Source organism: Heloderma suspectum, chromosome 6 (genome assembly GCF_057233095.1).
Source record: "Heloderma suspectum isolate Gila_16-S chromosome 6, 16-S_ref, whole genome shotgun sequence".
In the NCBI taxonomy this organism is placed as follows: domain Eukaryota; kingdom Metazoa; phylum Chordata; class Lepidosauria; order Squamata; family Helodermatidae; genus Heloderma; species Heloderma suspectum.
The window spans coordinates 237,496-251,316 of record NC_139463.1 but is presented as its reverse complement, the minus strand read 5'-3'; the positions used below and the strand labels follow the sequence as shown (position 1 = coordinate 251,316).

Below are 13,821 nucleotides of genomic sequence, written 5' to 3'. Positions count from 1 at the left end.
CTCAGCTTTTGCTTCCCTTAGAACCAAGAACTCAAGTACAACATGGTCACTTTCCCCCAGAGTTCCTGTAACTGCTACTTGATCCACTAAGTCATCTCTGTTGGTTAGGATCAAGTCAAGTATAGCCGATCCTCTAGTTCCTTCCTCTACTTTCTGTAGGAGGACGTTATTCGCCACACAAGTCAGGAATTTCCTGGAGGGGCCATGTTTTGCAGAATTTGTCTCCCAACAAATATCGGGGAAATTGAAGTCCCCCATTACTACTACATCATGCTTCCTTGAAACATTGGCTATTTGCTTTTCAAAAGTTTCATCCTCGTCTTCTCCTTGGTTGGGTGGCCGGCAGTAGACCCCGACCACCAGGTTCCCTTTATTCTTTGCTCCATTTATTTTGATCCAGATGCTCTCGATGGGGCTACCAAGCTCCTCCTCCTGTATTTCTGTGCAGAGATATGTATTTTTCACATACAGTGCAACCCCACCTCCCTTTCTGTTCCTCCTGTTCTTTTTGAACAAGTTATATCCTTCAATTGCTGTATTCCAGTCATGAGAGTCATCCCACCAAGTCTCAGTTATACCTATGAAGTCATAATTTCCCTCTTGTATTAAGAGTTCAAGTTCGTTCTGTTTGTTTCCCATACTCTGGGCATTAGTATATAGACATCGAAGACCATGTGCTTCATAGTCTGGCTTTCTTCCTACATGTGTCTGAAGACTATTATTGGGCGCTATCAGAGCTGTTCTCTCCGTTGCAGTGCATGCTCCTACATCCATTGTTACCCCCAACATTACATCTCCCTCCCCCGTAGGATTCAGTTTAAAGCCCTGCTGATGAAGTTCTTCATGCTGTGGCCAAACACATTCTTCCCATCCTTTGTGAGGTGCAACCCGTCCCTTGCCAACAGCCCATCTTCCAGGAAGTATAGCCCGTGGTCCCAGAATCCCAATCTCTCTCGTCGGCACCACCTTCGTAGCCAGTCATTCACCCGGAGTATTTTTCGTTCCCTTTCTATCCCTCTTCTAACTACTGGAAGGATGGATGAGAAAACTATCTGGGCCCCAAAGTTCTTGAGTTTCCTTCCCAAAGCTTCAAAGTCTGACGTGATTTCTTCATAGCTCCGCTTGGTGGTATCATTTGTTCCCACATGGATGAGAAGAAAGGGATACCTGTCAGCTGGCTTTATGAGTGCAGGCAACCTTTCAGTCACGTCTCTAATCTGTCCTCCCGGGAGACAACATACCTGGCGAGTCCACGGGTCTTCGCGACATACTTGGGTCTCGATCCCACGCAGCAAGAAGTCTCCCACTACTACCACTCTTCTCTTCTTCTTCTTGTAGGCCTGGGTTTCATCGCCTCTGTTTGACTGACTTTCAGCCTCTTGCTCACTCTCATGTAGGTTCCCCTGTGATTCTTCCTCTGCAGGCTGTCCTCCAGTCTCACCCTCAAGTACCTGGAATCGGTTCCACAGCTCCACTGCTTCCACTGGTGCAGAGTGGCGTCTAGTTCTTCTTCTCCTGTCACCCTTTTCCAAGGAGTATCCTCTACTCCATTTTTCTTCTCCTCAGCGTTTCCCACTTCTGCCACATCTTGCTGTTGCCCTTCAAGCTTCTGGTCTTCCCTTTGCTGCTGTAGTTCCCCCATTCTGTCCAAAAACTCTTCGTGTTCTCTTATTCCCCGGAGGGTCGACAGTTGCTGCTCCAGTCCACTTACTTTTTCTTCCAGCAGTGTGATCAACTTGCACTTGTTGCAGGTGTAGGCCATGTTGTTCTCAGGCAAGAAAACAAACATTGCACACACCTTGCAGGTCACCACCACTGGAGTCCTGTCCTTCCATTGCCTCTTTTTCCTTTTTGTGTCTAGCTTTGTGATTGTTCTAGACTAGCCTGTGCCTGCTCCTCTACTCAGTAGAGGTTAAAAGCAGAGTCCCACTGGTGTGGAAGGGTGTGTTACAAGACAAATAAATGGAAAAAAGTTAGTTAAAAAATAAAATGAAAAAATGAAAAAAATATGTTAGGGGCCTCCCCCTTGACCTCCCCTGGCCAACTCCTGTTTGCTCCCCCTGTTCTCGCCCTCTCTCTGGGAGCTTGCTTGCTTCTGTAGTCCCTGGACCAGCTGGAGCAGCTTGCTCTGCTCTGCTCAGCTGGGAGGTGGGAAACAGATATCTCATAGAGCTCTTGAGTACTCTGAGTGGCACTGTTTTCAAGGGCTCAAAGGGCTCTTGGGTTAGTGGCTTGAGAGGTTCCACGCAGGGGAGCTGTGCACAATGGGTGGGCTGCTGAGAGTTGCTCCTCCAAGCAGCCGTTTTGAGATGGGGATACCCACTGGTCAGTGGCCACCCTTGGTGAACACAGGAAAATGAGAATGGCAAGAACAAATTTGAGGGATTCAAGAAAGCTCTGTCTTGGGTGAAAGGCAAGGCCAAAGCAGAGGAGGAGCCTGAGCCAGCCAGGCTGTGGCAAAGCTTTGTCACATGGTCCCCGCCTTTCCTGGACAATGTGGAGACACAACCCAGTGGGTGCCTCCTCACCTGCTGCCAAAAAGCCCATAAAGATGGCAACAGACAAGCCTCTTTGGGGAAGCTGTTCCATAAGCAGAGTGCCACTATCAAAAAAGCCCTGACCTGAGAGTCGCCTGCCTCATTTCATGGACACTTGGAGCAGGGCCTCTAAAGATCTTACAGCTCAGGTGGGCATACATGGGAGAAGGTAATCTTTCAGGTAACCTAAACCAAAGCCATTTAGAGCTTTGAAGGTTAAAACTAACACTTGGGCCTGGGTCAAAATGCCTAGTCCCATGAGCAGCGAAGTGAGCAAATTTGCTGATGACACCAAATTATTTGGGGTGGCTAAAACAAAAAAAGGGACAGCAGAGAGCTCCAAAAGGATCTCTCCAAACTGGGGGAACAGGCATTAAAATGGCAAATGTGGTTCACTGTAAACCAGTGTAAACTTGATGGCAATATAGCCCAACTTCACATATAGCAATATTGATGGAGTCTGAGCTGGCAGGGACTAATCAAGGAAGGGATCTTGGGGTGGTGGATAGCTCAGTGAGACTGTAGAGCCAGTGTGTGACTTCTGTGATAAATTCCATGGTGGGGATCATTAGGAAAGGAAGTGAAATAAAACTGCCAATATCGTAATGACCCTAGAATACTGTGTATAGTTCTGGTCACTGTACCTCAAAAAGAATATTGTAGAGCTGGAGAAGGTAATGCAAAGTGCAACCCAAATGATCAAGGGGCTGGAGCAACAGCATAGAAAAAAGGCAAGTAAGGGCAGGGGGAGACATAATAGAGATGTATAAAATTGTGCTGAGTGCGAAGGAAGTGAATAGCTAGTAGTGTTTCTTCCCCTCTAATGATTCTAGAACCTGGGATCATCCAATGCAGCTTAATGGTGGGAGACAAAACTTCACACTGCATAAATTGTGGAATTTGCCACCACATGTAGTGATAGCTGTTAACTTGGATGGTTTTAAAGGGGGATTAGACAACTTCACAGAGGCGAAGGCTGTCAGTAGTTACTAATCACAATGGCTATATGCTACCTCCAGTACCACAGGCACTCTGCCTCTGAATACCAGTTGCTGAAGAACACGAGCAGGAGGGTGCTGTTGTGCTTGTGGGCTTCCCAGGGCATCAGGTTAGCCACTGTGGGAGCGGAATGCTGGACAGCATAGGCCTTTGGTCTGATCCAGCATGGCGATTATGTTCTTAGCTAATAATCTTGCAGCCCTGTTCTAAACCAACTACAGCTTTCAGCTGTGTTTAAAGGCAGCCCCATGTACAGTGTGTAACAGTTGCCAGAGCACAGGTAATTGTGGCCAAGTGATCACCATCTAGGTGAGGCTGCAGCTGGCACATCAACCCAAGTGGACAAAAGATGCTCCGAGCCCCTGCAGGCATGTGAGCTTTGAATGACAATGCTGGATCAATATGTACCCCCAGACTGTGAATCTGATCCATCAGGGGAGAGCAAACCAACCTAGAACAGGCTGAACACCATTCACCCAAATGGACAAATCACCTCCATCTTTTCTGGATTGAGTCCGTTTACACTCATCCAGTTGACTTGGCCAAGCACCGATTGAGGGCAGCCACAGCCTCACCTCCACCTGTAAAAAAAAAAAGGGGATAAAAGGGGCTGCCAGCAGCATCCTGCTGGCACCCCCCAGGCCTGATCTCTGGATGACCTCTCCTCCGAAGTTTCATGTAGATATTAAACAGCATGGGAGAAAGAACTGCAGAACTCCAAAGCAGGCCAGCCAAGGGACTGACCAGCCATGCCCCAGCCCCCTCGCTGGAATCAGCCATCCAAGTAGGTGTGCAGCCACTGCCAAGCAGTGACTCCCACACCCAGCTTGGATAGCCTATCCAGAAGGATGCCATAGCTGATGGGATCAAAAGCTGCTAAGAGACAACCCAGAGAATCAAGAGGGCCCCCCTCCCCTTGGCTTTCTCTCAGTTGGCGAGGCTGCAGTATCCCCACAGTAGGATGTATCTTGTACATGCAGTAGATGTGGTTGGTCCTGGTCTAAAAATCATTTTTATGTCTGTGCAGCAGTGGGGAGATAGAAGGAGCAGCCCTGAGAGGTGGGAGCTGAGCCTGGGCTGAGCCTAAAATCAGAGGTTCCAGCCTGGGAGCACTCTGCTTCCAAAGCCCCAGTGGAGTTGACGCTCTCTCCTGTTCCAGACCCCGTTTCCAGAAAAAGTGTGAAGTCTGCACACAGTACCAGGAACAGATACTCCAGCCAATGGACCCTCCCCAAGTGCCAGGCCTCCACCCCAGCACGGACCCTCGCCTCTGACTGGAGGGCGGCTGGCTCCCAGCACGGCGTCACAGTGACAGAAAGTGACAGTTACAGCGCAAGCTTGTCCCAGGATACAGGCAAGTCGAGATGAGATGATGCGCCACAGAGCAAGCTTCTTCCCAGGCTGCTGAGCGATCCATGCCCTCCTCTCTTGCTCTGCCCACCTGAGGCCCTGCTGCACTAGCACCTCCGCCCCCCCGTCGCCTTGACCACATCTGGGAAAAGGCGACGGGAGAGCCATGCAGGGCCCTGGCAGAATTCAAGCTGAAGGCAGGTTCTGCAACTCTGGTCTCTCTTTGCTCCTGCAGACAAAGGGCGGAACAGCATGGTGTCCACGGAGAGTGCCTCCTCTACCTATGAGGAGCTGGCCCGAGCCTATGAACATGCGAAACTTGAGGAGCAGCTGCAGCATGCCAAGTTTGAAATCACTGAGTGCTTCATCTCTGACAGTTCCTCCGACCAGATGACCACAGGCACCAATGAGAATGCTGACAGCATGACATCCATGAGCACCCCTTCAGAGCCAGGCATCTGCCGCTTCACTGCCTCTCCTCCCAAACCACAGGACAGCGACCGTGGCAAGGGCGTAGCTGTGCCTATCCCTCACCGAGCAAATAAAAGTGAGCATTAGGCAGCCGCTTCCAACCTACACTCCTCTCCTTGTCCCCAACGACTGCAGCAATGCCTGTAAATGCTACACCTGCCACCACCCGTGTCCGAGGCGACTGTTTCCAGGAAAAAGCTGCCGTCCTTGCTCCACATGGCACAGGGTTGGCTTCTGAGTGGGCAGTCCTCTGACACAGGACACCTGAGGAGAACCTTTCTTTAAAGTGGCATTTCCTGGAGAAGCCGCAGCTAGTGAGAGAATTTGAGCACTTGCAAGTCCTTGCCAGGGGGTGGGGGGAGTTAGGTGGTGCAGAGAGCATGGGGAGAACTTTGTGGCTTTGTGGGGGGGGCATCATAGTGAAAGCTGCTGATGCATCCCCCTATTTCTGTCTTCTGCAGGTGATTACTGCAACCTGCCTTTATACATGAAATCTGAAACGTTCTTCCGCAAGCCTGACCTTCACGAGCCCTGCCCAGCGGTGCCGCCCCGTGAGGCCTCCATCCGAAATCTGGCTCGGGCCTACCACACTCAAGCCAGACACCTGACCTTGGACGCCAGCAGCAAAGCAGTGGCTGGGCCCCACGTGAGCGCGGCCACGACGACCTTACCTCAGAGAACTGCTGCCATGTCTGGCACGGCAGGTGCTGCCCCCACTGCTGCCCCTGCCCCCTCTGCCCCTGTGCCAGGCACTGAACCCACACCTGCCCCCACCGCTGAGCCACGCTTGCCCTCCCACACCAAAATAGGAGGGTCCAGGGACTCGCTCCTAGAAATGAGCACATCTGGTATAGGGAGGTCTCAGAAGCAGGGAGCTGGCGCCTATTCAAAGTCCTATACACTGGTGTAGCAATGGACACGAGACGACAGACTTTGATCTTTTCTTGCGTTATTTATATCGAAATAAAAGAAGCTCTTGTACAGAACGGACGTTTTTTGTATAAATGAAGCTATTTTCTTCTTCTTCTTCTTGAAACCTGAGGGTAAAAATCAACCACAGGTGCAAAGCATTTAGGAATTTCTTTTTCTGAAGGTTTTGCTCTCTGTTTCACGTCATGGAGGAGAGCACCGTAGTCAAGGGTGCGCATGCCCTCCCCGGTACTCTTTCCCTGACCAAGCACCTCTGTAGGCTTTGAAGAGACCCTTTTGAGACATCGCATGTTGTTTTACTGTTTGAAAAACCATGGGACTTGCTTCAAGTTGCATCTGCCTCTGTGTTAATATCTTTTTCTATAAAAACAAAAAGCCAGCGCAGTGTGCAATAAAAGTTATCTTTCTATAACATCAGAGCCCTTTGTCTGGGGTGGGCCAGACCTATACGAGCATGAAAAGCGTCATAATGCAGTAGGCCATGTCCTGAAGACAGATACCACTCTCCTGCTGACCAAGTGTCACGTGGAAAAAGACCTGGCAGGGTGGGTTGTTGAAAAGCACAATTTCACCAGATTGTTAAGCCTGAGAAATAACTGCCCATTACTTAGCAAGACAGATGTACTGTCTAGAAAAGAGAAGGAAAATGCCAGGAGGACACTATGGCAATGATACAGGAACTCTCTCTCAGCATTCTGCTCGGGTTTGTCAGAGTCCGTTGCCCCAGGGGCATGTCCTGTAATTATACATTCCATTTTGAAGACTCCTCCAGGTCCCATCCATCAATGACATGTCACACATTAAGCTGCTCATAATTTTATACATAAACCTCTTAAACACTATTTTAACATTCCTTATGTATAATATATGATGTGACCTCCTGAAGTGCCATTTTCCTTTCTAAGATATAAAGGAAGTAAAATCAGAACTGTCTCATGGGGATTAGGGCAGAGAGGCCACGGGCTGCTACTTGTTTACTGCAAGCAGAGCCAAATCTTCCATTTGGGAAGAGCCAAGAGTTTTGTTTTTACTGAGGGTGGGGAAGAGAATAGTGGGAGTTTCCACATCAGACCCCCTATTTGAGGTTAGCCCTGTTTGCCAGCCATCTGTCAGGATGCTTTGACTTGAATTCTTGCATTGAACAGAGGGTTGGACTCAGTGGTCTTATAGGCACCTTCCAACCCTACTATTCTGATTCTAAAGCTGGGCATTGCACACCCAGAAATGGCTGTGGGGCAGGGGAGTGTAGAAAAATGCACTGTCCGTGAACAGGGCTACCTTCCTAAACCAGGTTTACAGCACAGGAGTTGCTCTTTTTTAAACAGCATAGGTAGGGCGGCTGACTGCCACATGTGCTGTGCTTCACCTTCCTTCTGGAAACTTCTGTGTCCGAGCAAGGCAAAGCATTTAGCCTCATCTGCTATGCTGTACTGGACGCCTCTCCCCCTGACCCCAACACCATTAACGGCTTTGTGATCAAGCACCAATTTGTATTAAAACCCCAAACCCCATCTAGATAAGAGCTAACAGGTCCAAAACAAAAGCCCCACAGCTAGTAGTAGCCCATCCTGTGCTCATCAAGTGGTTAAGGCCTCCTGTAGCCAAGTTAGAAATCTCAAAACACTTGCAAACAATGGCGGAAAAACTTCAAGAGGCTCGCTTACACGGAAAAGCTGCCCCCAAAGATTGACGAGCCGGACACGGCACAAGGAAGGCAGCCAGGTTTTGCCAAGTCCTTTGTATCAGCAACACACAAGAATGTCGCCCCCCCTTCTGTTCCACCTTAAACAAACCACTCTTCCCTCAATTTCAAAGCAGCCACGAGCTGGGGCTGTGTTCTACTTCTCATGCTTGTGCTGCTTGTATTTACGATAGTGGGCCTGGGTAGTCACAGCTGCCCTCTCAGTCGCATCACTCAGCTCCTCACTCCCACTGCTGGGCCCTGGGCTGGAGTCACCTAGGAATACAGGGGGAAAGCCACTCACTAAGCAAGCAGTAACTGCCAGCGACACCCACAGGACCCATTTCAGAAGCTCCCTGGACCTAAAACCAGGCCAGACGAAAGTAGCGCCTGCCGCACAGCAACCCCCCCCTGCACCGCCCATCCTGCTCACCACCTCTCATCCGATTATTGTACAAGAGGCAGCGAGAAAAGCAGCACCAAAAGCCTATTTGCTCAGGGCATGACTTTGAACAGCTACTGAGAATGTTAAGGGAGGGGCAAGTGTGGCCCATGGAAGAGGTTTGTGCATGGGCTGTGTGGACAAGGTGGCTACAAAAAATGCCGGTAGGCAGATGGGGTGACTGATAAACAAGGGGAGCTCTGTCCCCTCCCCTGACACGCTGGCTCAAAATGCTCCAACGTGCTGATCCTTGGCCTTGAGCAGTCCATTTGCAAGCACCCTCACCTCTTCGCCCAGCGATCCCATAGATGCTGTCGTGCCGAGAACTCACCCCCTTCTAGAAAGATCAAGAAGCAGAGTTAATACGAACCACACGCCCCACAAGCAATGCCAATGCCAGCCCAGCAAGTCCACCATTGGCCAACCCGATGCCCCAGGGAAGGTGACAACCAGAGCAAGATGGAGAGTGTTATCCCCTTCTGCAAGCAGGAGCTTAGTGCCTCTGATGAGGGAGGCGGCCTGCTGCTGTCATGGCCGATGGCTACTGGAAAGACTTGTGCCCATGGACGAACTCAGGGATGGCAAGCCCACTGCCACCACTGACATTCACAGTGGCAGTAAAAATATTTGCGGTTTGCTGCGGAAAACAAGCTACATTTGTCCTATTTACCTCTCTGTAGTGGCTTGCTGCTGAAATTTGGCAACAAACTGCTGATTTTTCCCCTGTCACCAACTTCACCAGAGCGGCAGCAGGAGTGCAGTCCACAGAGGAGCCCAGGGGATCCAAAATGGCCACCAGACCCTGCATACTTGCCCACCCCTGAGCTAACCCTTGTACAAAGTCATCTGAGAGAGGGCCTCCAGTGATAAGGAATTCCGTTAATGAAATACAGGGTGTGTAATGTCCCAGCATCAAGTTCTGTGTGCAAGTCTCAACCAAGCAGGAGAAAAAGCCAGAGGGGGATTTGCTCAGGGCTATCACTACACTTCAGAAGTCATGGTGGCAACAGGGGCCAAGAGCAATTTTACTCCCATTGACATGTATAACACAGATACTCAAGGGAATAGTCTGCTTTCAGAACTATAGTCAGCTAATAGGAGTCCCTGTGCTGTTGCCATCCCATAACCACCAACCCCGCCTGCTTCCACATGCAGGCACTGCCCCCACCCAAAATGTAGCCTTTGCCTACCGCGTTTGGATTTTATTTCCAGCATTTACTCTCCAGAAGCTCACTTTGTCAGGAGCTGACCACCTTCCCCTGCACACCCCCCCAGCACATCTCTGCCCGCATGAGGCCAGCGCTGCAAGTCCTCCCCTTGTGCTCATTTCCAAAGGCTCTGTCGGCTGCAGCCAAAGACGAGGACACAAACATACCCCACTGTCTCGGCAGCTCTGGGTCACACACTGGACCTGCCATGGCAAGGGCTGGGGGACGAGGTAGGGCAGTGGCTCCTCCTGGAACAGGCAATTGCCAAGCTGGGCAGAAGGCACGCGTCAGTTAGCAAGGGAAAACACCCCCACCCCGCATGAGACCCTCCACCCACACCTACACATTTATCAAACTGGCCATGCTGCCACCAGCAACCACAAGGATACTTCCCAGAACCCTCCTCTCCCACAGGCGGCGGGGGCAGTCCCACCATCTGCAGCAATGAGGTCTGTGCAATTTCAGCATCACCCCAGGACAGGGAAGGGGGAAACTGAGGAGAGAAGGACCCCTAAATAGCTTGCTTAGTGCCCTACAGGACAAACCAGTGCAACAAAAGGAATCTCGACTGCAAGACAGCATCACAACACAAGTGAGCTATCCAGATGGGAAGCGCAGACACCCACCCAGAGAGACAGCTAGAAAATGTCCCTTGGGACAGAGGCTCGAACCATTGCAGACCATGGTATCGCCACAGCAAGCTGGTGGTGGAGCTGGCATGACACTGCAAATGTTTCAAGGCCAAGCAGCAACCCAAAGTTGGGGGGGATGACCCTCTACTCAGCAGGGGTTAGGCCTCATCTGGAGTACTGTGTCCAGTTCTGGGCACCACACTTTAAGGAGAATGCAGACAAACTGGAGAGGGTTCAGAAGAGGGCAACAAAGATGATCAGGGGACTGGAAACAAAGCCCTGTGAGGAGACTGAAAGAACTGGGCATGTTTAGCTTTGAGAAGACTGAGGGGAGATAGGATAGTGCTCTTCAAGGACTTGAAAGGTTGTCACAGAGAGGAAGGCCAGGATCTCTTCTTGATCATCCCAGAGTGCAGGACATGGAAGAATGGGCTCAAGTTGCAGGAAGCCAGATTCCGGCTGAACATCAGGAAAAACGTCCTGACTGTTAGATCAATACGACAATGGAACCAATGACCTAGGGAGGCGGTGGGCTCTCCCACACTGGAGGCATTCAAGACGAGGCTGGACAGCCATCTGTCAGGGATGCTGTGACTTGGATTCCTGCATTGAGCAAGGGGTTGGACTCGATGGCCTTGTAGGCCCCTTCCAACCCGACTATTCTATGACTCTAAATCCAGCTGCTGGCCAGCTCCTCTGCAGAGAGCGCACCTGCAGTGCTGTGCAATACCCAGCTGGGACTGGGCAAAGTTCCTAGAATGAAGCCCTTGAGGGCTCCCTCCCAGGGGCGCTGCACCGGCAGGCATGGATGCTTTCCTGCCCTGCAACAGCTACAGCAAAACTACTGCCCCACCCTCACCTCCACCACAATCACAACCAAGAAAAAAGTACGCCTCCTCTGGCATTACTGTCAGCAGTCTTGCTTCCCCATCGAAAAGATACTGACCTGCCCCAAAGCTTTCACCATGAAGTAGAGTGCAGTCATCAGTGTTGCCATCATGGTGGGAAAAGTCGAGAAGCCCCACGAGAGACCAGGTCTCCTCAGATCAGTCTGTGATGAGTCCTCATCTTGTGCTGCAATGGGGGAAACTGGCACCCAATGGCCTAATAAGCTTAGGTAGAAGGCCTGTCCTGCCTGCAAAACCCGCTGTCCTTTGGAGCCTCTAATCTTCAGCATTTGTGCCCAGAGACGTCATACTCCTCTCCCTCCCTCCCTCCCTCTGACTCGCTCTCGCTCGCTCATGCATGCGCGCGCGCGCACGTGCACACACACACACACACACACACACACAGGGTGTGCCAGGCAGGAGGAGATGTGTAGATCAGGGATTAGGAGTGGGGAGGGAGGCGTGTTGGCTTCACTTGCTTTTCCAGGGATTATATTCTGCGCAAGGGCCACCTGCATCTCCACTAAAAACTGGCAAAGCATCCCTAAGTGTACTACATGTCAAAAGCCAAAATCCCACAGCCAACCAAAGCACACATTAGTTGGTATCAAATGGCCATCGCATTTGATTTGGTAGACATTTGTCAGCATGGAAAGAGGCAATACAAACTTCCCACCCCACCCACCCACCCCCAATCTCTGTCTTGATTGCAAAACTGAAATCTGGCAAAAGGGAAAGCAGGAGGCTCATGAAAGAATGGTTGTGAAGAGTCAGGCAAAGTCACCAGCATGTAGGGCATGGGCACATTAGATCGTCAGACAGGAACAAGACTATAATTGCGAGGGGGGGGGGGGAGAAAACCACCAGAGATGTACAAAAGAGTAATATTTAATTGGTATACAAACTACAGCCAACATTTGAGGCCTACACCAGTTGTCTTCCTGTAATAACCCTTTGACACAGGCCAAGGAGAGAAGCCCTCTCTGTTGTCCAGGGTGCTCATACCAGCTGCATGGTACTGTGTCAGAACCACAGAGAAGAAAGCTGAGAGGAGCTGCTGGAACCTGCCAAGCATGCTGGGAGCAGGGGGACACTCTAAGTGGGACTGCCCCCCAATGCCTGGGAATCCAGAGCCAGGTGCCGCATCGGAAATAAGACCAGGTTCAGCAGCCAGCCGTCTGACCTAAAAAGTAGGGGGAAACTAAAACGGGAAGGAAAAATGCAATTAAACATTCTAGAGGCGGCTCTGGCAAGGCGCGGACCTCCATGATGCACAAGTGCATGGAAGCGCACATGTAGCCAGCCCCCCACCGAGTTCCTCCAGGCAACTGGTGCTCTCCCAAGCTGCAGCTGTGAGCATCAGCCTTTGGGACCAGCCAAGTGAACACACAGCAAAGAAATGCCATGGAAGCCTTAGCCCAACTAGCTCTGCCACCGTGAAAGTGACCGTCCCCGAGTTCTGAGAGGAGTTTCCAAATTCTCGAAAAAGCCTTGAGGATCAGGCAAGATACGGCTGCCCAGTAGATCTGCGCCTGGCAGTCTCCTGCTGCCCTGCCTCAGCCCGTGAGTGGCCAGATTGGTGTCATAACAGCTGCTGGGCAAAGTCAAGATGGCCCACTAGTCACCCAACTGGCAGCAGACCTGCACTGAGACATCTGGGGAATTGAGGGGTGTGTGTGATGGCTTTGGAAGGTAACTCTTAGTTCAGGTGAAACCCTACAGAATGGAACCCAGGGGCCATGGGACACCACTTTATATTCAGAGCTGGGAGAGGCAGAGGCGACGGCACAACCAAGGTGGTCGAGGCTTTCCAGTGCTTGCTGCAGGCAGCCATTTTGCTGTTCGTGCTCTCAGGCGCACATACATGGAAAGGCAGTCCAGCTGCCTCCATCCTCCTCTCAAGAGCTCACCTCCTTCCCTTAAGAAGTGACTGCTGGGCATTTTCCTGGATAATGGAACACTAACAGGGAAGCAACTAGTTACGGGTGCTTTGATTATTTCCCAATGAATGAACTGTCGTCTCCTTCAGAACCAGGCTTTGTGGCCCTGGAAGGGCCCAAGGAAGCACGCACGGAGGCTGCTGGGTGCAGGGACGACACAGTGTATTGTCATCAGGAAGAACAGCAAGGCTCTGCTGCGGGGAACTTCGGCCAGGTGATCAGCTTTCCTTCCAGTGGGGCTTCTCCAAGTTGCCTAGAAGTGGTAGACCTTGATTTGGTTATTTTCATCCAGTCCAAGCTGCACAAAACCAGTGCCACTGGCTGGGGGCTTTGGTGCATCTGGCAAGAGAGGACTGGCAGTTTAGGTGAAGGAAAAGCCAAAGAACATGGTAGAGTCAACAGAGCTGGGTTCCACTCATAAGAACATAAGAAGAGCCATGCTGAATCAGAGCAAAGGTCCATCTCATCCAGGATTCTGTTCCCACACTAGCCAACCAAATGCCCCAATGGAAAACCTGTAAGGAAGACATGAGTGCAGTAAGACCCCCTCTCCCGCTCATATTTCCCAGCAACTGGTATACAAAATCATACTGCCTCCGATACTGTATACCCATCAGGACTAGTAGCCCTTGATAGCTTTATCCTCTATGAATCTCTCTCATCCCCTTTTAAAGTCATCCAAGTTGGTGGTCATCACTACATCTTGTGGAAGTGAATTCCACAGTTTAACTCTGTGGTGTATGA

General features: G+C 50.9%; 3 protein-coding genes across 6 annotated transcripts in view; 1 reads left to right on the top strand and 2 right to left on the bottom strand.

Annotated features, from left to right (window-relative positions):
• DSCAML1 (DS cell adhesion molecule like 1) overlaps positions 1-6,697 on the top strand; it is a 251,109-nt gene extending 244,412 nt beyond the window's left edge. Inside the window, exons 30-32 of the mRNA XM_084807087.1 lie at positions 4,696-4,890; positions 5,122-5,433; positions 5,819-6,697. Coding sequence (XP_084663213.1) covers positions 4,696-4,890; positions 5,122-5,433; positions 5,819-6,267 — 956 coding nt within the window. The 3' untranslated portion in view covers positions 6,268-6,697. The remainder of the gene's footprint in view (positions 1-4,695; positions 4,891-5,121; positions 5,434-5,818) is intronic.
• LOC146340315 (uncharacterized) lies at positions 6,293-13,112 on the bottom strand. 2 transcript variants are annotated; one of them, XM_084860511.1, is made up of 5 exons: positions 13,048-13,112; positions 11,197-11,339; positions 9,786-9,887; positions 8,696-8,747; positions 6,293-8,244 (listed from the first exon to the last, which is right to left on the bottom strand). In XM_084860511.1, exons 1-5 carry the CDS (start codon positions 13,076-13,078, stop codon positions 8,126-8,128), a joined length of 447 nt encoding a protein of 148 aa, XP_084716637.1. In that variant the 5' UTR covers positions 13,079-13,112; the 3' UTR covers positions 6,293-8,125. The 2 variants fall into 2 exon arrangements, with proteins under 2 accessions (XP_084716637.1, XP_084716636.1); XM_084860510.1 differs by lacking the exon at positions 13,048-13,112 and having other exon boundaries at positions 11,197-11,501.
• CEP164 (centrosomal protein 164) overlaps positions 11,950-13,821 on the bottom strand; it is a 112,910-nt gene continuing 111,038 nt past the window's right edge. For 2 of the 3 annotated variants that reach the window (XM_084860507.1, XM_084860508.1), the window contains one exon: positions 11,950-13,430. In XM_084860507.1, the coding sequence (XP_084716633.1) occupies positions 13,331-13,430 (100 nt within the window). In that variant the 3' untranslated portion in view covers positions 11,950-13,330. The remainder of the gene's footprint in view (positions 13,431-13,821) is intronic. The other variant, XM_084860509.1, reaches the window with a different exon arrangement.

What these genes read in the sequence shown, in the direction of transcription:
- LOC146340315 (XM_084860510.1), bottom strand. Translation starts at nt 11,427, where the DNA reads ATGCTGAAGATTAGAGGCTCCAAAGGACAGCGGGTTTTGCAGGCAGGA. An exon ending in AGAGCTGCCGAGACAGTGGG is followed by an intron (nt 8,748 to 9,785) that starts GTATGTTTGTGT and finishes TGATCTTTCTAG; the next exon opens with AAGGGGGTGAGTTCTCGGCA. An exon ending in TGGGATCGCTGGGCGAAGAG is followed by an intron (nt 8,245 to 8,695) that starts GTGAGGGTGCTT and finishes CTGTATTCCTAG; the next exon opens with GTGACTCCAGCCCAGGGCCC.